At 39.4% G+C, this 25,727-nt stretch overlaps 3 protein-coding genes across 5 annotated transcripts; 1 reads left to right on the top strand and 2 right to left on the bottom strand.

Moving 5' to 3' along the window:
• The first annotated feature begins 3,126 nt into the window (after positions 1-3,126).
• LOC105007404 (corticoliberin) lies at positions 3,127-5,271 on the top strand. The gene is made up of 2 exons (XM_010866325.4): positions 3,127-3,715; positions 4,320-5,271. Exon 2 carries the CDS (start codon positions 4,340-4,342, stop codon positions 4,850-4,852), a length of 513 nt encoding a protein of 170 aa, XP_010864627.1. The 5' UTR covers positions 3,127-3,715; positions 4,320-4,339; the 3' UTR covers positions 4,853-5,271.
• Positions 5,272-5,284: 13 nt separating this feature from the next.
• Positions 5,285-16,080, bottom strand: trim55a (tripartite motif containing 55a). 3 transcript variants are annotated; one of them, XM_010866323.4, is made up of 9 exons: positions 15,709-16,080; positions 15,072-15,247; positions 13,574-13,754; positions 13,264-13,359; positions 9,683-9,916; positions 9,185-9,207; positions 8,969-9,093; positions 8,070-8,569; positions 5,285-5,657 (listed from the first exon to the last, which is right to left on the bottom strand). In XM_010866323.4, the coding sequence occupies exons 1-9, from the start codon at positions 15,874-15,876 to the stop codon at positions 5,562-5,564; spliced, it is 1,599 nt and encodes a 532-aa protein (XP_010864625.1). In that variant the 5' UTR covers positions 15,877-16,080; the 3' UTR covers positions 5,285-5,561. The 3 variants fall into 3 exon arrangements, with proteins under 3 accessions (XP_010864625.1, XP_012987574.1, XP_012987575.1); XM_013132120.3 differs by having other exon boundaries at positions 8,430-8,569; XM_013132121.3 differs by having other exon boundaries at positions 8,523-8,569.
• Positions 16,081-17,685: 1,605 nt separating this feature from the next.
• On the bottom strand, positions 17,686-22,646 carry LOC105007402 (dnaJ homolog subfamily C member 5). Its single transcript, XM_010866322.3, has 6 exons — positions 22,564-22,646; positions 22,330-22,490; positions 22,089-22,212; positions 18,736-18,949; positions 18,438-18,609; positions 17,686-17,963 (listed from the first exon to the last, which is right to left on the bottom strand). Exons 3-6 carry the CDS (start codon positions 22,193-22,195, stop codon positions 17,878-17,880), a joined length of 579 nt encoding a protein of 192 aa, XP_010864624.1. The 5' UTR covers positions 22,196-22,212; positions 22,330-22,490; positions 22,564-22,646; the 3' UTR covers positions 17,686-17,877.
• Positions 22,647-25,727: the final 3,081 nt, after the last annotated feature.

The following is a 25,727-nucleotide window of genomic DNA, read 5'->3' as shown; positions in this document are numbered from 1 at the left end:
TGCCCAAAGTAAAAAAACGATTTGCCAAAGCACACCTGTTCCCACCAAGATTTTTGGACCAGTTAATAATCTGAATGTTTAAATACACACACAAAAGGCAGCTAAGTAGAACCAATAGAGGTGTTTTTGATGTGTACCCATAGTAGAACACATTTGTAATTTTCTTGCTGGGTATACAGTGAGGGAATTTTTTTTTTTATCCCCTGCTGATTTTGTATGTTTGCCCACTGACAAAGGAATTATCAGTCTATAAATTTTATGGTAGGTTTATTTGAACAGTGAGAAACAGAATAACAAGAAAAATCCAGAAAAATCCAGAAAAAATCCAGAAAATGTTTATACATTCATTTGCATTTTAATGAGTGAAATAAGTATTTGACCCCTCTGCAAAACATGACTTAGTACTAAGTGGCAAAACCCTTGTTGGCATTTACAGAGGTCAGACGTTTCTTGCAGTTGGCCACCAGGTTTGCACATCTCAGGAGGGATTTTGTCCCACTCCTCTTTCCAGATCTTCTCAAAGTCATTAAGATTTCGAGGCTGACGTTTGGCAACTTGAACCTTCAACTCCCTCCACAGATTTACTATGGGATAAAGGTCTGGAGACTGGCTAGGCCACTCCAGGACCTTAATGTGCTTCTTCATGAGCCAGTCTTTGTTGCCTTGGCTGGGTCATTGTCATACTGGAATACCCATCCACGACCCATTTTCAATGCCCTGGCTGAGGGAAGGAGGTTCTCACCCAAGATTTGACGGTACATGGCCCCGTCCATCGTCCCTTTGATGCGGTGAAGTTGTCCTGTCCCCTTAGCAGAAAAACACCCCCAAAGCATAATGTTTCCACCTCCATGTTTGACGGTGAGGATGGTGTTCTTGGGGTCATAGGCAGCATTCCTCCTCCTCCTCCAAACACGGTGAGTTGAGTTGATGCCGAAGAGCTCGATTTTGGTCTCATCTGACCACAACACTTTCACCCAGTTTTCTTCTGAATCATTGAGATGTTCATAGGCAAACTTCAGACGGGAGTGTACATTTGCTTTCTTGAGCATGGGGACCTTGCAGCGCTGCAGGATTTCAGTCCTTCACTGCGTAGTGTTACCAATTGTTTTCTTGGTGACTATGGTCCCAGCTGCCTTGATCATTGACAAGATCCTCCTGTGTAGTTCTGGGCTGATTCCTCACCGTTCTCATGATCGTTGCAACTCCACGATGGGAGATCTTGCATTGAGCCCCAGACCGAGGGAGATTGACAGTTCTTCTGTGTTTGTCACCTTCTCACCAAGCTGCTTGGCATTGGTCTTGTAGCCCATTCCACCCTTGTGTAGGTCTACAATCTTGTCGCTGACATCCTTGGACAGCTCTTTGGTCTTGGCCATGGTGGAGAGTTTGGAATCTGATTGCTTCTGTGGACAGGTGTCTTTAATACAGGTAACAAGCTGAGATTAGAAGCACTCCTTTAAGAGTGTGCTCCTAATCTCAGCTTGTTACCTGTATGAAAGACACCTGGGAGCCAGAAATCTTTCTGATTGAGAGGAGATCAAATACTTATTTCACTCATTAAAATGCAAATCAATTAGAACAATTTTGTGTTTTTCTGGATTTTTTGGTTATTTTCTCTCACTGTTCAAATAAACCTTCCATTAAAACTATAGACTGATCAATTCTTTGTCAGTGGGCAAACGTAGAAAATCAGCATTTTTTTCCCCCTCACTGTAAATCGGAAAAGAACCCTTTTATCAGTGAATAAGTGAATGATTTGTTCAAGAAATGTGTTATGTATTGATGGTTCTTCCTTGACCCACTTACAAAGCCTCTAAGTATTCAGACTCATTCATTTTCCCACATTTTATTCTGTTATATGCTCATAATTAAAATTTTTTGCCATTAATTTAGACACACTACCACAAAATGCAAAATCACTTCGTTTATGCAAATGTATTACAAATAAAAACGTAAATATAATAACAGCTGGGCACAGTTTATGCCACGCCAGTTGTTGTATTTCTATGTTGAGTGTGTCTCGGTTTTATTTATTATGATTCTACGTTACATTTTTCATCCCTTATGTTCATTGATTTCAGCTGTAATCTAGTTTTGTCTTCTCACTTATGTCTTTTTTTCCCCCTCCTTATTTAGACTCCCTATCTCATTGTCTGTTTGTTGTTCATTGTTTCTTTTTGTATCTTGGTTTCCTGTACTTAAGTTTCAAGTCCTGTATAGCCTTATCATGACAAAGTAAATCTTTGAATTAAAAATCTCTATTACTGTTGCGATTGTGTCTGACTCCTTCATAAAACATGACAAATATCTCATGAACATAAGCATTCCAACCCTTTTCCATGACACTCCAAATTGAGCTCAGATGCAGATCTTTTGATCAGCATTGATGTCTCTAATACTTTATCAGAATCCACCCGTGATAGATTGAGTTGATTGGAAATGGTTTAGAGAGGCACACATGAAGCAGGGTCATTGTCAGGGTGGTGACCAAGAACCCAGTGGCTCTAACGGAGCTTCAGAGTTTCTATGCAGAGAAGGGAGAACCTGCCAAATGTTCATGTGACCATAGAAAGTGTTTGCTATGCTCCCCCAACCCTCCAATATCCCTCCTACACACCCACACACTGATTTTGTGCATCTGAGACTGACCTATACCTACACCTAGGATAAGGCTAATCTCTTCTCTATATGTATAGTCCGATTAACAAGTTTTGTAGCATGTTTTCAGTTGTTACACATGAACTGTTTTCAGAAAACCTCTTTCTACACCCTAATACTGGCCAATAGTACGAGATTTCACCAAATCCATTGGAAAAGGTCATGAATGTCTTCCCTGTGTGTTCCACAAGTGAGGCCACCCACCTCTTGCCAGTTTGGCCGGCTGGTAGGTTGATGTACATGGACCTTTTGTAAACCCTTGCCAAACTGCATTACTTGGTTAAATATTAAATAATAATAGGCACAAAATATGAATACTTTGATGTTAATAACATTGGACAATGGGCATAATTGTGATTTTCAAGAGAGAAGAGATTTGTTATTTTGTTGTGTGCAAAATTACATGACAATGACATCTGACAATGTTTGGTCCACATTTACTTGAGCATCACAATGACGGTGGTGGTAAAGATATTTTTTTATTACTGATCCTGTACAACTGATCATGTTTTAGCACAGTAGATCAAAACTAGGAATACTAGGATTCCTTGAGGTATGACAAGACTACCGGTAAAATGAAAATTAAGTGGTACTTCAGTGTTACACCCTGCAGAGCAAAATTCATTTTGTGGTAAAGTAATCAAAAAAGCAGGGAACCACTTATATAGGATATGGTATAATGTCTGTATGTATCATTCATTCATTTATTCATTAATTCGTCATTCATGCAGGAGCAGGCCACATCCATAGTTGATTTAATAGAGCTGAAGGCTTATACATCCCAATTACTGTATGACTCATCTGATATTAACCCCACATTGACTGGGGAAAGCTCTCCATTCATATTCAGGTGTTGACTTGTCTGCTTTACGTTACCGCTTGCGCAGACTATCCTGTCAGAGGGCGCTGACATGACCTCAGTTCTATGATATATAAGTCTTGTACCGACGATGTTTTGAAGACACTGCTGCATGTTCATTGAAAGGAAAAATAAGTCTAGAAGAGGATATCCTTTTCATTGCAACTTCAAAGAAACATCGGTCAGATTTAAACTCAGGTATATTTCTTTTTTTATAAATAGCTTTGTTAGTGTGTGACAATAAAATTTATTGATTGAAATGTACGTTATGTACTATAAATTGTAGAGCTAAAACATAGACTTAAGTAGTATTATTCGAGTCTTAGTTAACAAAAAGTTAATACAAAGTAATTAATACAGACATTGTATGGTTACATGCGCAATTACAACAAAATAAACCAGTCTCTTTTAATGCTGAACAAAGATGCATTTTCTGTCCAATGGAGAGTCAAATGCTACTCAACATGCATCTTCGCTTGAATTAATTGATATTTTCCTGATCAAATTAGACTAATTCCCAGATTCATACTAATCTTTCAGTATTATTCGAGATAGACTTAGTTAAGAAAAAGTTAATATAAAAGTAATATAATACAGACGTTGTATGGTTACATGAGCAATTACAACATAAGCAATAGTTTTTTTCCATTTTAACTGGTAATCAAAATATAAAATCGAAAACATAACCAATCTTCTTTAATGCTGAACAAAGATGCATTTTTGTCCAAGGCAGAGCCAAATGCTACTCAACTTCGCTTGAATTAATTGAATTTCCTGATCAATGAGCCTATTTAATTCCCAGATCCATCCTAATCTCCTGAGATGAAGTTAAATGTCTTCGTTTCCGCTGTGGCTCTACTTGGTGCCTTCCAACCTCGCTATGAATGCAGAGCTATTGAAAACCCCGGAGCGCTCCATTCATCCCACAGTCTTCCAGCAGAGCTGCAACAGCAGCTCCCCATTCTTCTGCGACTAGGAGAGGAATACTTCATTCGGCTTGACAACTCCAATAAAAATTCGCCCCATTCCTTCTTGTTGAGTGCGTCTGGAGCTGCAGCTCCCTCGACAACGGCTAACAGGGCTTTACAACTTCAGCTCACGCAACGCATTCTCCAAGGTAAAGTAGGTGACATCAATAGGTTTCTGAACGGCTACGTTTACCAGATGGATGATTCCACGGAGAGAGGAAAGCGGTCCGGGCCAGGCGAGGAGCCACCGATCTCTTTGGACCTGACCTTCCACTTGCTTAGGGAAGTTCTAGAAATGGCTCGAGCTGAACAATTAGCGCAGCAGGCAAACAGTAACCGAAAAATGATGGACATATTTGGGAAATGAAGATAAAATACATTTGTATCATGTATTTACATATTGAACAAAGTAATCTGCTAATCAATTTCGGTATTACTCTTGAATTGGTTGGGTTCGTTAATATAATTTTTACAAATTATTTAAACAAGTTGTAAAATCGATTTGTAATTCGCTGTAGGCCTACTGCTATTGTGTGTTGAGATATAGACATAGCCCATTTAAATGCTGTACATATATGCTTTAATTGTCTTCATTTAAATTCAAGCAAAACATTTTGTATATATCGTTAGTCACACATCCTCTATCTGAAAGTCCCTCTCATTGTACAACTGGTTTAAGTTTGATAATAAAATACAATCTGAGCAATCAGTCATATTTGTTGTGCAAGAGAATGTCTATCTAATATCTATATTTGTAATAAAAAAGTTTCCGTGTTACATTCATTACTTGCTGTGTAGACTAAATTATTGAGCATCTCAATATGATCCGGGCGTTCTTCTGACTCGCATACATCTTCCGCGAAGGTGTGCCACATAGCGCACATCTTTCACAAGTCAAAGATGTATGCACCCAATGCCATTTGTTTTCACAGTAGACTTGCGAGTAGAGTGGTAGAGAACTGTATAGACAATAATTATTTAACGATTGAAGAGTAATTATTAAAACCGTTTCTGCAGAGGGAGGCTGCCTCAACCTAAACAATGGCTTTTATAAAAAAGTGTTGAGGTACGATGTTCTACTTCTGGTTGTTCAGCCAAGAAAAGGAGAAGACGTGTTTGGGTCCATCTTTGTCATCTGTGTTTGGCTGACCTGATGCTGTATCAGAAGACATCTGAGAAAACAGACCAAAACCATTAGGAACCACCAACGTAAAACCTGTAGTCTATAGCCTACAACTTGTCCACTGTTCTTAATTGTTATGTAAATGGAATGAAATCAAAACATGGGTAATACAAATAATAGGAAGGAGACAGTTACAGTCATCAACAAATGATATTAGCCTGATTGCAAAGTAAGGTATTCATATTATTTATGGTACTTCTAATGAAATCTAAAGTGATTCTAGGACATAAACAAAACAAAATCACTCAAAATAAAGTGATATCACATTATGACACAATACTTACATTTCTTCATTATGATCGTATCTATATCCATACCCCCTACAACAACCTCTGAGTACACCACAGTAAAACTTAAGACCTGATTAAACAGATAACTTCTCATGATTTAAAGTGAAACGGTATAACATTTTGAGTGTTACAATGTGACTTGTATTAAACATGTCACATTACCCTTCCAATAAGTTCAATAATAGTGCACCCTATTAAACTGTTTCCAATATTGAACAGATTATCAGTGCAAGCAATATTAAGTGATTTTTCAAGCAACATTAAGTTATTTTTCAAAATAAAAGGGAGCCCCCCAACCTTCTGAGCCTCCACATGGAATGAGTACACACTGTTCCAGGTGGCTTTTCACTTTTAATTGCAATCAAATTCATTATGTTTGTGTGAACTCATTTAAATTAGCACTCCAGTTGCAAATCAAACTCAATGGGGATGACACGTAACAGAGTGGCCACTAATTATCCCAATGAAAACAGTCCCCCTCCCTGCTTCCCCATCATAGATCTCCAGCATCCAGAGAGCAGACAGGTGTCTCATCACTAAAGCCTCCTGCTGAGGTGAAAGCCACCGCTGTCTCCCAGACCAGGTCCCACGCAGGCTAACTCAGCTGAACACAGCCACTTTAGAAAATCACTCAATTATATTTATACAAATTGGATACAGACTGGTTTCAATAACCAATTTTCTTCAAATATAGAGAGCAGGAGGTTAAAGTCAAACAAGATTATTATTCTCCTTTGAATTTTTGAATATCCATTCGGTTAATAAACTTAGACCTCAACTTGGCTGCCTCTGAATCAGGGTTGTGGCTAGGAAGTTCATACTTTGTTGCATCAGATAAGGCATCTGCTGGCCTGAGTTAGCCATATTATCTCATGTAATTCACCGATCAGCCATAACATTATGACCACTGACAGGTGAAGTGAATAACACTGATCTCGTTATCATGGCACCTGTCAGAGGGTGGAATATATTAGGCAGCATGTGAACATTCTGTCCTCAAAGTTGATGTGTTAGTAGCAGGAAAAATGGGCAAGCGTAAGGATCTGAGTGACTTTGACAAGGGCCAAATTGTGATGGCTAGATGATTGGATCAAAGCATCTCCAAAACTGCAGCCATTGTTGGATGCACCGGTCTGTAGTGGTCAGTAAATATCAAAAGTGGTCCAAGGAAGGAAAAGCGTTGAACCGGCGACAGGGTCATGGGTGACCAAGCCTCACTGATGCACGTGGGGAGCGATCTAACTGACGAGCTACTGTAGCTCAAATTGCTGAAAAAGTGAATGCTGGTACTGATAGAAAGGTGTCAGAACACACAGTTTGTTGCGTATGGGGCTGCGTAGCCGCAGACCAGTCAGGGTGCCCATGCTGACCCCTGTCCATTACTGAAAGCACTTACAATGGACACATGAGCATCAGAACTGGACAACGGAGCAATGGAAGAAGGTGGCCTGGTCTGATGAATCATGTTTTCTTTTACATCACATGGATGGCCGTGTGCGTCGCTTACCTGGAGAACACATGACACCAGGATGTATTATGGGAAGGAGGCAAGCCAGCGGAGGCTGTGTGATGCTTTGGGCAATGTTCTGCTGGGAAACCTTGGGTCCTGCCATTCATGTGGTTGTTACTTTGACATGTACCACCTATCTGAGCATTGTTGCAGACCCTTTCATGGCAACGGTATTCCCTGATGACATTGGCCTTTTTCAGCAGGATAATACGCCCTGCCACAAAGCAAAAATGGTTCAGGAATGGTTTGAGGAATACAACAACGAGTTCAAGGTGTTGACTTGGCCTCCAAATTCCCCAGATCTCAATCCAATCCAGCATCTGTGGGATGTGCTGGACAAACAAGTCTGATCCATGGAGGCCCCACCTAGCAACTTACAGGACTTAAAGGATCTGCGGTTAACGTCTTGGTGCCCGATACCACAGCACACCTTCAGAGCTCTAGTGGAGTCCATGCCTTGATGGGTTAGGGCTGTTTTGGCGGCAAAAGGAGGACCTACACAATATTAGGCAGGTGGTCAAAATGTTATGGCTGATCGATGTATCCTGACATGTTAGTCTCCCTGTTTAGGCTGCAGTTGTATCACATGCGCTCGTCTCACCTGTGCCGGTGGCTCTGCTGAAGGAAACTGAACCGGGGTTGTGTTTGGGAATTGAACAGGGGTTGTATTTGGGAACTGAACAGGGGTTGTGTTCGGGAACTGAACTGGAGTTGGGTTCGGGAACTGGACCGGTGTTGTGTTTGGGAACAGGACTGGTGTTGCAGAAGGGAAATGGACCGGGGTTGTGGCACGGACCTGTGCGGTGGCAGTTGGGTTTGGGGTTAGGGATGGGAATTGTACTGGGGTTGTGGCACGGGTGGAGGCCTGTGGTGTGGGCAGGGTAGCAGTGGCGCCAAGGGTCTCAGGTGGTCTCTGAGGCAGGGGTGGGGGTGCTGTCGGCTGGGTAGGTGCTGGGGTCACCTGCTGGGGCTTGGGAGAGTTGGCCCCAACAATGGAGGGCCCTACAGCAGCAGGGAAAACATCTGTATGGGACGCTCCTGTCACCCCCATCACCTCGACTTCCTCTTCTTCATCTTCAAATTCTTCATCATCTTCGTCATCTGAAAAAACAACAACCAGTAATTCAAATATGAAAAGATTGAATTGTTGAAATTTACTTGATTTTAATCTGGCTGTTATTATTCAAATTTTTTAAGATTTATAGATGCTCTTTTCAAGAGCAACTTACAGGAGACAATATGAGCTTTGCTCAAGGGCAAAATTACAGATTTATTCACACATTATGCTTTAATGGACCGAAAATGGGTGTAGTAGAAGTGTTTTTAGTGAAAAAGTAATTCTGAATGAAATTTGTATTGTAGCAATACATTTGAATTAGAGGAAGCGGCATAGACTGCTTGACAACCCAAGGCCACTTACTCTTTCACCAAAAACACTTATTTTGGTGAAATAACTTTGACTTGTATGAAGTCAAAGTAATTTTATGTATTGCTACATACCTTTTACAAAATCTATTGAGAGCAATGCCCTCCTTTCCCGCTCAAAGTTGGCTGTGTAGTGATCCATGTTCTCGTAGCCACGCTCCACTTTGTCCAGGTGAGAAATGTTGGTGCCTGCAATGAGCCTGTAAACAGGAAGACATCAATTACACCTTTCAGCTGGTTCTACATACCAGAACTACAAACTGAAATTCTCCAAATTTTACATTTACTTACTTTTGCAGAAGAGGCTTTGCAGTCTATGGGTAAAAATGTAAGAAAGGAATTATCATACAGAAGGCTATGATATGAAACATCAGAGGACATTGCACAACACTGGTTTGCAGAAGACATATCAGAACACATTACACAACATGTTCATAATAACATGTTTACAATTTTTTTTTAGACCTACCGGACAACATTTCACATTATGGTAATTAACCAGATGCTCTTATCCAAAGCGGATTACACTTTTACAGCATTTATCTTCTGGAATCCAGATAAAGCTAATACATGTTACAGTTACAGTAAGTCATTTTGTTTTTGATTTTGCGAAGTTACTGATAGTAGAAAAAAACAGGCAGATGTGTTGAGGACGGGGTGGTTTAAGACTGAAGTTTTAGAACGATGTATATGGACTGAAAACCAAGTAGAAATGTGTCCTGCCTATTTTGTGTACTAGTCATTTGTTTATCATCTATAAATAACTAGTTTGAAACAATCTTTCATCACCTGCAGGAAAGTAGCCATCTCGGACTCCTCCATTGTCTGTATGCCTGTCTCCACGATCTTGGCCATGTTCTCCAGGTGTTCTCTATACTTTCTGGTAAGGCCGTTGATATAATCCAGTTTCTCCTGTTGCTCTGCATTGATCTTTAGGGTCATGTCACCTTTCCGTTCCTCCAGGACGGCATAAAGGTGATCGAAACATTCACACACCTTGGATTTCTGCCTCCTGCCATTTTCCTGTAAAACAACAAAGATTGTAGAGTTGAACTAACAAATTATTGTGTATTCAAAGGCGAGTGCTTCCATTTACATATCACTGACAAATAGTTTCTTGGTAACATCTAATTAATTTAATAGACTTCTCTATAAAGTAACTTTCCTGAAATATCTCTCTTTTAAAGGTGCACTCTAGTCATATGATCACCCCAAGCTCCTCCACTGTTCTAAAGGTTAATCAGACCTTGTCAAAAAGTGACCTCACCCTGTCTGACTTGGTGTCCACACCAATACCAATTCCAAATGCCACCAAAACAATACTATTCACTCTTATTTTGTCTAATAAACACTTTTTTCTTCCCCGGAGTCTGATGCACACTAGTTAACAGGTTACAGTGAACTCTAAAAGTATTTAGACAGTGACACATTCATTTAGTATAGGGTTAAAGTGCAGACTATCAGCTTCAATTTAAAGATATTTTCATTAATGTCGTATTTAGAAATGACAGCACATGGTGGAAACAGTTGCCCTGTTTTAGGGTACAGAAAGCATTTGGACACATACATTCTTTTCAATAAAATATTTGTTTAGAACTTGGTTACATATTCTTAGCATGCAATGATAAAGCAAGGCATAGACATCACCAAATGCGAAGTATCTTCAATTGTGATGTTTGGCAATTATCTTCAGTACCTGCAAATCTATTGCCCTTTCAAAAATGTTTGCTATTTATTCATTCAGTAATATGTCACTGTCCTGTGTAGTAGGAGCTAACCAATTAGCAGGCTAGAGTAGAATAAACTGTCAAATCAGAAGTCTAGAGGAGGATTAACTGACCAGCGGTCTAATTGCAATCATATTTTAATGGCTGGTATAATCCACACCCACACTATCCTGTTTTTGGGATACACCATATAGCATTAAAAGTACCATTACACATGGTGTTGCTTTTGTGCTCACAGATGTCGTAATGAGAAATATATTGAGGGATGCGTCCTCTATCTCTTTGTGGTACATCCACATACTATTCCAACACAGAAAAGCCTAATAGGTAACACTTTATTTTGAGAGTACTAAAAGTCTGTCTGTAGATGCTCTATAGATTTTCTACTGACTATCAGCAACAGCAATCTTAACTATCTACTAATCCTAACCTTTACACTAACCTGTATCCTAACCCTTACCGTAAACCTACTTCTAGACCTAAAGCTAATCCTAACCCTGACCTTAGCAAGCAACTGCTTTTCAACAGATGACTTGTTGAATGTTTGTCGTAGGATTATACAACATCTACAAATGAAAATTGGGACTCTCAAAACTAACTGATAATTATTTTACTCACATCAAAGGTATGTAATTATAGATCTAATACCTGGACACACTGGGCTGACAGTGGTCAAAAAATGACATTTTAGCAAAACGTTCTCAGACAAGAAAGACTGTGTGGAACTAATCTAAATGGGGAAGGATGGGGAAGTTTAAAACTCACTATTGGTCTAATAACTAATTCACAATGTGGTGCTGTCAAAATGGAAAACTGAAATTCCAGTCCATGCCAACCTCCTGTTTCAAGTCCTTTGTAGAATTAGTTTTCAGTTGAAATGTCATGAATCAACTCTGGTCACTCTTTTTATACTTTTAGTGTCCATTTCATCAGATGTTGCACATACAGTGCTGCTTGAAAGTATGCAAACCCCTTGTGAAATTATACACTGCTCAAAAAAGGGGACCATGTAATCATCACAGTATAACACCAAGTCAATTAAACTTCAGGGATATCAATCTGTTGAGGAAGCATAAGTGATTTTAAATTACTGCCAACTGTTTGGGTAATGAAATGAAAGTGGCAACAGGTGCACTGGAGAGGCAACAGCAAGACACCCTCCAAGAAGGGAATGGTTTTGCAGGTGGTGGCCACAGACAATTGCTCCCACCTTTTCCTTCCTGACTGATTCTTCTCTAGTTTTGCGTTTTGCTAGTGTCCCCAGGGCAACATCTGCTGTCTCATCAGGAGCATGTGCAGATGTTTTCTGGGGTGCATACAGGCACGTAGGGGTCATACACACTGCTGAGTCACATTCTGAGTTGCCGTGATGAAATTCACGCAACGTAGAACAGCGTGTGATTTCATTTGTTTACTTGTAAGTTTGAATTCAGCTCGGATGATGATTTTGGTTTCCATTGACCGTTGTTATGTCATTTTGTTCTCAACAAATCACACAATGTACAGTAAAGATTTTGATCTTTAATATTTCCTTAATTGAGACCTATGTGTGATTTAAGTGTTCCCTTAATTTTTTTATTGCATCAAGTCTTTTTTATCTGACATAACAGGTTTATAATTACCAACTCTATATGTTGGTATAGAGGAAATCATGTTTGAAAATGAATTATGTGAAACCCAAGTTGCATGAATTAATCAAGGTAAGCAGAAACAGATGGGTGAATAATTGGGTATCTAATGAACCAATCAAAGGAGCTATCTTTAGGAAAGATTTTATCAATTCTGATAAATAAGAAATTGGATCTATTTGGTGTTACCCATACAGGTGAATACAAAACACACCATGCCGAGAGGAAAGGAGGTCTCAGAAGACATCAGGAAGAGGGTAGGTAGAGCACATGAATCGGAGGAAGGTGATACAACCATCTTAAAAATATGTGCTCCATCAGTCCACTGTGAAGCAAATCATTTACAAATAGAAAGCATTGTGAAGAAGTGAACACCCATCCAAAATACCCCCAAGAGGAACAAGAAATATAATAAATCAGGTAAATGCCAACCCAAACAACATCCTCCTTTGCTGCATCTCAGGTTACTCTGCTTCAGTAATAGGAATAATTAATTTAAATTGCATTCATTGGAGGGTTGCTAGGAAGAAACAAACTGTCCAAAAAGAAACAAACTGTCCGTCTTAATTTTGCCAAAAGCCTCCTGGACAAACCAAAAGGTTTGTGGAAGTCTCTGGACAGATGAGTCCAAAACTGAACCGCTATGTTTGCTGAAAACCCAACACTGCCTACCACCAAAAGAAGCTTCCCAACCGTGGTGAAAATGTCAAGATCTGGGGCCGCTTTTCCTCTGTACCTGGTGTAGTGCACATCATAAAGGGAACTGTGCTTTCTTTGGTATACCAGGAGATTCTTGAACAGAGAAGGTTTGACCATCAGTCAACAAGCTAAAGCTGGGCTTAAAATGGGTCTTCTAATGAGCTTTTATGAGTTTATTTTAATGTTTTATACAAAAATATTGACCATCCCTGTAGGGTACATATACTTTCAAGCAGTACTATATGATACAAACACACAAAAACGAGACATTGACTACACAACATGCAATAGTTCACTGAACATAAGAAGGCCTCACCTCAATGATCTTACAGGTCTCATCAAGCTGACTCATGATGCCCTGAATCCTGTCGTTGTTTCCCACTAGCATGGATATACAATCAGTCAACTCCATCTGAACAGGGAAGAGGACAGAGATAAGTCTAGGCGATACCTTAAAACAAAGGCCATTCCATATAGCTGGTCTGCTATTTCAGGGGCTGGGTTTTCATAAACTGTCCACGTGGATCAGACAAATTACTTTTTTACACGTGACATATTAGTTATTTAGAAAACGCTCTTATCCAGAGCAACTTATGGTGAGTGTGACAATAAATGAACACGCTAACCTTTTGCTTATTGAACACAGTGTGGAGAGGGGCCACATCACAGTCTTTATGGATACCAAACACCTTGCAGAGGGAGCAGGTGGGGAGGCCACACGTCACGCAGTAGATGTTGATCTTCTCACCCTCGTGCTCTTCACACATGGGTTGAACACACTTGGCGGGCTCCGGCTCAGGCTTGGTACTACAGGTGGAACCACAGAGCCACGCTACAGGTGACAGTCCTACTTTGGGCATCGTCCCTGTGACGTTTTCATTTAAAACCTCACAGCCCTGCTATGGTCTATATACTGAGACTTTGCAAGCAAGGAAGCTAGCTATGGTATACCGCTAAGCAAGCAAAGTAACATCACCCCAAGTGTCTCTCTTCAAGCTAAAATGTAAAATAATATGGTCCAAAAAGACATTACCCTCATAGATTTCTTTGTAATATTGTTTGATTGACACCATGGAAACCAACGCGCTTGCAGGTCTTTGTTCCCAGAGCTATGCTTTTCACACCGATTAAAACAACAGGTCCATGTGAAAATTGCATTAGCGTTGTCAGTGCGTACAATTTACTCAATACCATTGAACTGATAATAATAAAATGATAGCCTAAACTGTCCCGAGCAGCTGATGACATCTTTCCATAAACCCCCTGTTAGGATCAGAAAAAGTAACTACAATTGATGTAGTTTGCTGAATGTAACTATTTCAGACATATAATGTGATGAAAAGTTTGGGACATTCGTTGTGTTTAAATAAAAACATTAAAAGGATTACATTTATTTAGTTGTCAATTGCAATATAGGATCACCAAAATTCTACTTTTAACCCAACCCTACCAAATAAGGCTACCAGTAACAGTTTCCTATGGGGCAATTCGGGTTAACCATCTCACTGAAGGGCAGAACAATAGGTTTTTCACCATGCCAGCTTGGGGATTTACACTAGCGACCTTTCGGTTTCTGGTCAGATTATTTAACTCCTAGGCTGTCTGTTGCATGTATGTACTCCTACAATATGTCAACTCTTTTGTCAACTTCTTGTACACCTATCCTTCTTAAAAGCAAGCTATATGGATGTCTAGAGAATGTATCTGGGCTCTGACTGTAATAAAAATAGGCCTCTCATAAATGACGGCTGGCTCACTGGCCTACATTATAAAAATAGTTGAGTCCAGGCACCCATGAGTCAAAACCGGATTTCACAACGGGGCTGTGGAAAAACACATTTTTATTCACCTCTAAACTTTTGTATGTTGTATTTTGTATGTTGTGCTTGATTGTATGCCCTTTTTAATTTCCAGATTGGTTGATAAAGTTTTATTGTATGTCTAATACATTTAAGTTATTTAATGGATAAGGGATTGCTACTGCTTCTGACTAGGTTGTGGTGGTCTATCATATGAGCCTTTAATGCTGCTCTTTGTTGACTTTGTACAGCTAAATTATATTTGGTCCATCTTCTACTCTTTGTCTTACACTCATTGTGTTTTCTTAGGCCTGTACTGTCTCACCTTGAGGATTCCTGTTCCTGTTTGTACATATCAATGATATTCTCCACCAGCAGATTCCTCTGCAGGCCATAAACACCATGCCTGTCCAGGACCACCTCATGTCTGCAGGAAGGGCAGCGAAAACGCCCTCCTGAAGTCACTGTGGTTCCTCTGGTTGATAGATAAGGGTTTGAGGCCTGCACAAACCAGGACAGCAGAGTATCAGTAAAAGCTTAAGATAAAGCGGGTCATGTTTAAATATAGGCCTAATGTACAGTTATCTGACTTTGGTTAGCAGTATTGGAATTGGTTACAAAACTTATATGTTAGGTAAATCTGTACATCAGTATAAGTATAAAAATATATAAACCCCGTACTTTAAGTTTCTGCTAAATTACTTAAAAGTGAAATGTAAATTTAAAAGCATAAATAAAGGTACATATGACAAGACAACAATGGCATTCTTTTCAGTGTAACCAAAATATGTGGTTAATAAGCAGTGACAATTGAATGAAAAACAATACTTTGAATTCAATTCTCGAATGCGGTTCCTGTGTTTAAATAGATTTTTGACCAGAGGAAAAACACAAAGAAGCCCACGAAGCAACAGCAGTAAAGGTTAAAAGTTAAAAGTTCTTCTGTAAAATAACCAACTCACCTGGAAAATATCTTGGGCACACTTTCGACACAAGTTGTGTTGACAAGGGAGAATGACCACTGGTTTGGTAAACATCTCCAAACAAATTGGGCAAATGAGCTGTTTCTCCAAGCCGTCCATGGTACTGTCTTGATTTCTGGAATGTGAATACCCTAAAGAGATACTCATTGCACAGTGGAAAAACAAAAAACTTCACCTCTGTTTTGGGATTACCAAAGGTCCCCCAACGGTCCCCTGATCCCTAAAGAACTGACTTGCCAAAGATCATCAAAGATGTCTACTCCTTCAGAACAATGCAGAGTCACTGGGCCTCCTCAGACACTCATTGCTGTCCTCAGTTTCTTCTAAAGGATTGCTTTGCTTCCCAGCTGGCAATCGACTGACTGTGACAAGCTGTTTTTAGAAAGCTCCTACGTCAAGGGTTGTCATGCTTACTTGCCCATATATGAAAATGTCACGAGAAGGGGGTAGGGGTCCAGCTGTTAACACCCCTGAAAGAGGAAGGGGTAGGTCCATACCTCTACCAAACAGACTAGGCTAAAGTTGCCCATAGATTCTGATATTGTACTAGTTAAGTGTTTCCCACATTAAAGGACAAGACTTGTTTTCAAAAACAAATGTTTAATGTAAATGTTGTTGAAGTGTTCAGACAGTTTCACTTGGTTTGAAGAAATTTAGCCTACAAGTGATACATTATGTCCTTCGTGGTATCATTGCATAACTTAATCCGGTGAAACGTTCACGCAATTATGTTTTTTCTATTCATTTCAGTCAATGAGAAAGTCAGCGAGAAAGAAAAACGTCATATCATGTGACTTTTTTTCAAAGCATTACAGTCAATTATGTTTTACTGGTGATAGTGGGCTGCTATATCATGGAAGTTTCAGGGCCTAGATGAAGCCTGAATTAAACCTCAGAAAACAACTGCACATATCCATTTAGCAACTCTCTCAGTATCGTGAGGCAGGTCTTACACAAACTTATGAAATTGTGACAGTCAGACCTTTATTCAGAACATTGTGTTGAACTCAAGTGATACTATGTATGAACATGAAATATGTGAAAGCCTGAAGTTTTGTCACTAAAACCATTGAAATGCTAACTAATTTAAGTATGTACTAAGTAAGCACTGTGACATCCATTATCCACAAGTGTTCCAATGATTTGTTCATCCTATTGTGGGGATAGAAAGCCTGCCAAAGCTTGCCTTTTTCAAAACTTAATGAAATTGCTAAGAGTCTGGACCTGCCATTTGCATCCAAGTAAACATTATTAAAATCAATGTGAACTTGCCCTTTAACAAATAAGGAATGGGACAGCTGATCCTAGATCTGTTTCTTACCCTGGATGGAGCAATTTAATAACAGGATTAGTGAGTAGGATCAACATTCTGGATGATCCTGATTTCACTTAAAGGGTGGATTGATGATGCATTTAGATCAAAGGCTCTAGATTAAGATCAAAGGTTCTAATCCCAATATATTTCATTGTGGTAAAGGGTCCCCAATGTTGCCAGATATTCTTGAAAAATTACGAATAATTACTATAATTATTAAAATACTATCAGTAAAGGAATGCTCTTTTCAAATGTTTCTGGTGGAAATACTGGTGACCAATCCAAAGAAAAATATCTGATTTCTTTCTTGATACTGTAAAATCTAAAAGCCCTATACAACTATTTTCTCAAATAACATCTCAAAAACAGATATGCCTGTTTCTGTACAGCAAAAATGGAGGACTACAGAATCAAGACTATTTTGATCCGGAAAAAAGTTTGAAAAACCTGCTCCAGAATTTGGACTAAGTATGCAATAAATTATACCGAACTAATACAGATAAACCCTGTTCCTTTTTTAGTTGACTGTGCAGATAGATAAAAAAAAAAAAAATTCAACTAAATATATTTGATTAATTTTATACATACATAGCCATTTCTACTATGTGACATTTGAAACCAATGTACTTGAACTGTTCGGGTAGACATATGAAAAGGATAGATTAAGTTTTCAGGTGAAAAATGACTACATCTAATGAAAACAACCAAAAAAACTTATTTAACATACAAAGTAATTTGGGATGTAATTGGGAAGATTAATTAACCTATATATGGAATCAGTAGTGCTTGTTTATGTAGTCCAGTGACTGAATTGTTAGTACACATGTCCAGGTTTAGGTGTAGCTTCGGTGCCCATCTCCAATCAACTGTGTCTTCTCACTGGCATTCGTTGGCTGGTGCACAACTGGTGTGTCCATATCTAGGAATAAAACAATGTAAAAAAGTACAATGAGCATACAACATACAAATCATCAGCACACATAGTCATTTTTCTTTTTTTTAAATCTATTTTTAAAATGTTATAGGAAATAGTTCTGACTGGCACAAGAACAATGCTTAAATGTATCTCCAAAATCCATCTCATATACTGGAATCTCCAGTGTCATTTAATCTCAACTTCCAGTAAATTATTCTTTGACGGAAATGTGCAATTGTCTGGCTACACAGCTCACCATAGGTATTATGTGAATATATAACACATTTCAAACAACCATTCACTGTAAAAATTGCATTTCTAAACAGGGCTGTGGTTTCTAGACACTATACTCGCATTATTTAAAATATATGAATACTGGGCTGCGAAGAATCGAGAGGAGCCTATGTGAAATAGAAATGTGTCCATGCATCCGTGGTGTGTCCACGCAGGAGTGCCCATGTGAGAGATTTTCCTCACCGGACTCCGTCTCGTGACGTATCTCTTCCTCCAGGTCCTCGGGGGAGACATAGCTGTCCGCTCCCTCTCCGGGGGGTGAGGGCTTCAGCTTCCCGCAGCAGCAGTTGCAACAGCAGCACAGACAACAGCAACAGTAGCACCCTGTTATCACGCCGCAAAGGGCAAAGAGACCCTGACAGGGGGAGAGGTCCGTTAACACCACACACACTCGTGTTCACACACGTGTGCACGTGTTTACACACGCACGCAGTAACACTGAATCGACCAGGAATCGTCAATGATGATGATAAAGGTTCACCTTAGCCCACCATGTAGACAGCGTGAAGTAGGTGTTGACATTCTCCTCTCCAAACTGCTGGGCCACGTAAAGGCCAAGGGAGCCATAGCTGTCGTATATGTTTCTCTTGGTGATGTCTGACAGAATGGAATGAGCGCTGTTTAGCTCCTTGAATTTCTCCGCCATTTCTGGGTTGTCGGGGTTCTTGTCCGGGTGATATCGCAGAGCTAATTTTCTGAAAAGCGTTTAATTGATAAACACTATCATGTGGATTTGAAAAAACAACCTCAAAGTTGAGTGTGGTCTTCAGATTCGTGAATGTCTCACAAAAGTTGGGTAAGATGGTGTGTAAAGAAACAGGGTGTAGTGTTGGCTTAGTGTTCAGCACACATTTTTATTTTCCCTCTCTGGCAGTTATTTCATATTTTCTTATGTAGATACACAAAATCTTAGTTAATACGCTGTATCTAGACCATACAGATAGATAGAGATATTTAGTGCCCAAAAGGTTTCAGCATGGGGAGCACCATTGAAGAATTTCATCTTTCTGAAGTAGTCAACTGGGCGGGGGAAGTTATGGGAAATATCACATCATTCCACTTGAATCCTCAAGAGGGATCAGCCAATTACTGATGTATTCCGTGACTGGCTATCATTTATGCTGAAAGCTGACAATTTATAGGTTGATGATCGCCACGCTGTGTCAAATGTAAATAATGTGCAGCGCGTTCTACCATCCACGGCTATATCTGATTTATCAAACTGCGGTGACATCTACACTCATTTCAAAGAGGTGGGACAGTTTTTTAAGTCACACTTGGAAATTATCCTATGTCCCACTCTTGCATCTGAGATCTTTTCTGAGGAGGTTTCATGAATGAAGGCCAATGTCTCACTCAATGTGCATTGGAGTGGAATGAGCGGTCAGACAGGCACCAAAGCAATTCTACTTTCACCAGCAAAAGCAGGTGTTTGATTAAGAGTGCCATATTACGTAGTTTCCAAGTAAAGCACATTGTCAGAGAGTATATAAGCCTTCCAGGTCAGCGGTCTAGCCCTAGCACTGTGCGTGCATGTGTTTTCATGTTATTTAAATTGGCTCAAATTCACCAACCTTTGCCAAACCTACACAAGGTGACATTATGCAAACTTTCAGTTTGTTTGCCATCTTATAAAATAAGAACATTTGCTTCTTCAAAATGGAAATGCCCATGGTTTGACAGACTCCTCAATGGGACAGATACAAAGAGGATTCATTCTCTATTACCAAGCCCTGTTGGATTTAAGCTTACTTCTCCATCTAGCGTCTGGAAGCGAAAATGCATGACAGATTTCTTTTGTGTTTTTTTGTATTAATAACCACTTGTGATTGATGTTCCTGAACATTGCTAATATAGAATCTACATACTGAATCAATGCTGTTCAGAGAATATAATACAATTAGGGTTATTCTTGTCTGCACTTAATAATAAAAAGGAATTGCCTTTATCAATTTCTTCACTGTTATTACACTGTTAGATCCATTACAGTTTTATATGATACTTCAGACAATTTAATTGAAATGGCGCAATGACTGGATAAAATAAAATCGCTTTCTCATTTGATCATGGACTTCAATACCGACCTGCTTAATGCTATGCAGAGGCAAAAATGGCCGTTGATAGCTTAGTGGTCAAAAGTGTTGGCCCAGTAAATGAAAGGTCAGTTTTTAGGTTAGGCCAGCAAACAAAATGTTATTCCATCCCTGAACGAGAATGTTATAGTATGCAAATATAATCACTCCCTGGTAATTTTTGTAAAAAGGAATGTGATTTTAGCACACTTAGTTGATAAGATGCCGGTAAAAACATTATAGATACTGCATTTAATCCCAAACTAATCATTACAGCTTTAGACATAACTAATGCCAATTCAGTACTATATACCCCCAGTACTTTCTACAATGCATATACATATACACTCACCTAAAGGATTATTAGGAACACCTTACTAATACTGTGTTTGACCCCCTTTCGCCTTCAGAACTGCCTTAATTCTACGTGGCATTGATTCAACAAGGTGCTGAAAGCATTCTTTAGAAATGTTGGCCCATATTGATAGGATAGCATCTTGCAGTTAATGGAGATTTGTGGGATGCACATCCAGGGCACGAAGCTCCCGTTCCACCACATCCCAAAGATGCTCTATTGGGTTGGGATCTGGTGACTGTGGGGGCCATTTCAGTACTGTGAACTCACTGTCATGTTCAAGAAACCAATTTGAAATGATTAGAGCTTTGTATCATGGTGCATTATCCTGCTGGAAGTAGCCATCAGAGGATGGGTACATGGTGGTCATAAAGGGATGGACATGGTCAGAAACAATGCTCAGGTAGGCCGTGGCATTTAAACGATGCCCAATTGGCACTAAGGGGCCTAAAGTGTGCCAAGAAAACATCCCCCACACCATTACACCACCACCACCAGCCTGCACAGTGGTAACAAGGCATGATGGATCCAGGTTCTCATTCTGTTTACGCCAAATTCTGACTCTACCATCTGAATGTCTCAACAGAAATCGAGACTCATCAGACCAGGCAACATTCTTCCAGTCTTCAACTGTCCAATTTTGGTGAGCTTGTGCAAATTGTAGCCTCTTTTTCCTATTTGTAGTGGAGATGATTGGTACCCGGTGGGGTCTTCTGCTGTTGTAGCCCATCCGCCTCAAGGTTGTGCGTGTTGTGGCTTCACAAATGCTTTGCTGCATACCTCGGTTGTAGCGAGTGGTTATTTCAGTCAAAGTTGCTCTTCTATCAGTTTGAATCAGTCGGCGCATTTTCCTGTGTCATCTTGCATCAACAAGGCATTTTCGTCCACAGGACTGCCGTATACTGGATGTTTTTCCCTTTTCACAACATTCTTTGTAAACCCTAGAAATGGTTGTGCGTGAAAATCCCAGTAACTGAGCATATTATGAAATACTCAGACCGGCCCGTCTGGCACCAACAACCATACCACGCTCAAAATTGCTTAAATCACCTTTCTTTCCCATTCTGACATTCAGTTTGGAGTTCAGGAGATTGTCTTGACCAGGACCACACCCCTAAATGCATTGAAGCAACTGCCATGTGATTGATTGATTATATAATTGCATTAATGAGAAATTGAACAGGTGTTCCTAAAAATCCTTTAGGTGAGTGTACATCTTGCAGTTTATAAGGCATACTTGTTTTTGGTATTTTAATTGTTTTGGACATGCTTTCAAAGTGACAACAGTTCCCACAGAAATTCAAAAATGAACCTGATGTGACAGTGATCGATGTGGAAGTGTGAAGTGTCATGACTGGTTATGGCTGGGATTTGTGAACTGCTGGTGCCTTTCTTGATATTTTCTACCTGTAAGACTTCTTGATATCGTCATGGGTGCAGCCTTTTTCAAGCCCCATCACTTGATACAGAGACTCTCCTGAGGTGGACAGAGAGCGCTGCCTTGGTTCAGACATCCTAACACCATTACCTGCTAGAGAAAGAGGGGGACAACAGTGAATGAAAATCCTCCCCGTACAACCACTCAAAAACCTACTCAAACCCCTTGAATTATTTTGACAGAGAAGTGTTTATTATCCAAAATAAATACCTGACTTCCTTGACTTCCAGATTTTAGGTAGCAGTTATTATTTTTGTCCCTCTATGGCATCAAAATCCTCAGTCAAAGTTTCTGCTCTGGTTGGTGAGGTATATGGTGATGGTGGAGTTGCAGTGGAATGCTTGCAAGGGTTTGTCACGCTTGACCTGAAGCTGGACAAAATGAAAGATTCATAGACTTGAGGGGTTGAGTTACACAGGCCACCAATTGGCCTGCTTTACTCACCTGTGTAAGCTTGGTCAGGTTTCAGCCCAGACGGTCTGCTGCATGTATTGTGTAGATCTGAAGGTAGGCATGACAACTCCTTCATACCTGTGTCAGAGAACAGAGTGGAAGATGTTGGACATGAGCCACCCCCAGGTAGTCAGCTTGCTGAATGCGCTCTGTCAGGAACACTATGAATAGGGGTTTGAGAGTCGAGAAAAAAGGAATATATAATTTCTGTATCCGTCTGATAAAGAATTATGTTGCCATTAAGAGGTTTGATTCTGAGGTTAGACATATATCTCAAAGATTGCACCATCAAGTGATCATGTACATATACATTTTTGTGTAGTAAAGTAATTTTAGCTCTGACTAGGGTCAAATATTCTGGTTTATATTACACATTCTAATGACTTACATTTACCATTTCAAGTGGAATAGTGACACCTAGCTCACAGAAATAGGTACAGTCATTGAGAATAGTGGTGAATACTTATTTTCCCAGTGTGCAATGGTTTGTTATCACTGTCACTTGTATGTAATAGCATACTTCCATCGGAGGGTGGTGACAAATGCTCAGGAATGTTTGGGTGCTTTCACTGTACAGAAAAATTATTTGACACAAACATTTTTACATTTAATTTATGTTATTATAACATTCTTCATGCAAGGTAGTGCCAGCTATGTACTGTATACTATCACATTTTAAATGAAAATTGTTTCATATTTGTAATGGAATTATATGTTTTGGGGAAATAAAGTTTACATAGCAGGAGGAGTGAATAGTTAGTCTCGCCTGTTTTACAAATATGTCCTTTGACATGAATGCAAATGTTCCTTTGGGAGTAAAAAAACATGGCAATGATTGTGTTTACAGTTCACCTATGCTAATCTCTGAATCATAATTGTTATTTGGACTCCTCTCTGTGGGGTGACATGGTGGCAGTGACTGAGCACGCGCACACACACATACACACACACTCACACACACCCATACACACACACACACACACACACACACATACACACACTTACACACTTTCTGTGAAAACCCCCAGGTGGAAGGGCTCACCTGTGCTGTATTAGTGGTTTCCTGGCTGACTCAGGGGTGCCGCTGATGATTAGCATGTCTACCTGGGGACGCAGTGAAAACACGCTGATGTGAAGGACTCATTCACTGCATTTATTCCCTTTGACTTAGCTCTCTACAGTTATTATAATGTTGCAACAAAGCTTTGATTGCAATCATAGCCTCATCGAAATCCAGAAGGTGTGACCGCGAGGCAGTTTTGGAAGTGTACTATAGCTATGTAAGATTACAACATAGGGAACTGCAAATTTTATAGATAGATAATTTTACTGATTGTAATCTTACATCCATTGAATCCTGAAGAAAAAAATTTAAACAAACTAAACGATTACAATATGCTTGTGAAACAGCTGTAAAAATTCCACAAGATTAGTGTTATTTTTCTTTTGTACTTGTACAGGTTGGCGTCCTCTGGATTTCTGTATGTAATCTGACTGTTGTCGGGCCAGTACAGTATACCGTGGGTTCATGTGGCTGCATCGGTTTAAATCCTTGCCCCATCTCCTGCCTTTGGCTTGGAGCTCCCGTGAATTACCTAATTTTCAAATGGAGCACTCTCTCCCTAATAACTCTCTCTCTTCCTCTTTCACATGTACTTGCATGACACCCATATACAAATGTATCGTACTGTCATCTCATGGTTGGATGAGAAGCTGTTTCTATGCCTCAAAGACCAGGTTTCAAGCTGACAATGTACACCCTGTATAATGCATGACTTTCTTCATCCCCTATAAGGTGCTGTTTCAGATGGAGACAATGTTTGCAGTTCTCTGCCAGGCTTGTTTTGTGTTAAGTGTTTTAGTCAAAAAACCCTCTGCATCACCCCAAAAAAAAATATTAAAAAAGGTTTGCCTATACCTCTCACCCTTGTGTTTAGTTTCTACACCTTGACGAATTTCAAAACTGAAATATTTAAAAATAAGATTGAGTAACTCACCTGTCCAGAGCACATTCTTCTAGTAGTTTTGGACTTGTCAGTGTGTCAGTGTGTCTTGATATTATTTTTGAAGAGCAGACCTGTGTAGGCCAGGTTTTTGCATTATCTTTCTGAGAGTGGACTTCTGCACTTTAACATTGATTTTGTCAAGAGAGGTCTGTAGATCGCTTGATGTTAACCTGGGGTTCTTAGAGACTTCTATGGGCATCTTTCGGTCAGCTCTTTTCCTGAATTTGGTTGGGGATTAATTTTTTGTGTGATTTGTTAAACTGGGTTAACTTTATCAATGAATGTGGTTTCATGGTGTTTTTCACATGACTGTAGCTCACTGATAGACCTAGATTTTTGACCAGGGAATCCAGGGACATGCTGTCTCTAACAAGGTCACCTAAATCTTTCTTAGTTTCGACTTATACAAGTATGTAAACAATCATTACAGCAAAATTTACATTAAAGCTAATCTTCATTCAAAATAATTAATTATTTAAATCTACTCAATCAAATGTGTACTGATTGTGTCAACATTCTACTCAACTTCACCAACGTATTAGTAGCTAATTCACTTCACCACAGCTTTGTTGATTAAATCTTGACATCAGTAGGACCTAGCTTTCTTTCATTCACTTAAAATGCAAAGTAATAGGCAATTCAATTATAACATTTGGAATGCTTATCAGTTAAAATATTTAAATCCATTGAATGAAGAATGTTGTTTTTTGTGTGTCTGTTTAAACAGTATTACTGCCTTGAAAATTATAGATACAAAAATAAGCAATGGCATAGAGAATTCTTTTTATGTTCTTGTTTGGAGAACCCTGGACAACTGTTATTGAGGAAGGGCTCATAAATGTATGAATTCAATTAATCATTTGGTGTGTCTAAATCCAAAATATCTCTTGGTGTTTGTCCACTGAAATGAAAGGAAATAGCATTGTGATAAAAATATTTATGGTAAAACAACTTTATTTGTATTGTTATTTTTACAAAATTCAAAAAAAAAGACCATTCCCAGCTTCCACTGTAATTCAATAACGACCATTCAATTAACATTATGCGTTGACCGAAAGTTAGTATTTGCTCCGGGGTACAGTTTCTAAAGGGTTTGTAGTTGGCCAGTGCCAAAAGATTATATCAAACGCAGATGTGAAATGAACTGTG

This window comes from Esox lucius, chromosome 3, assembly GCF_011004845.1.
Source record: "Esox lucius isolate fEsoLuc1 chromosome 3, fEsoLuc1.pri, whole genome shotgun sequence".
In the NCBI taxonomy this organism is placed as follows: domain Eukaryota; kingdom Metazoa; phylum Chordata; class Actinopteri; order Esociformes; family Esocidae; genus Esox; species Esox lucius.
Note: the sequence above shows the minus strand (reverse complement) of the source record. Positions and strands in the feature narration are given on the sequence as shown.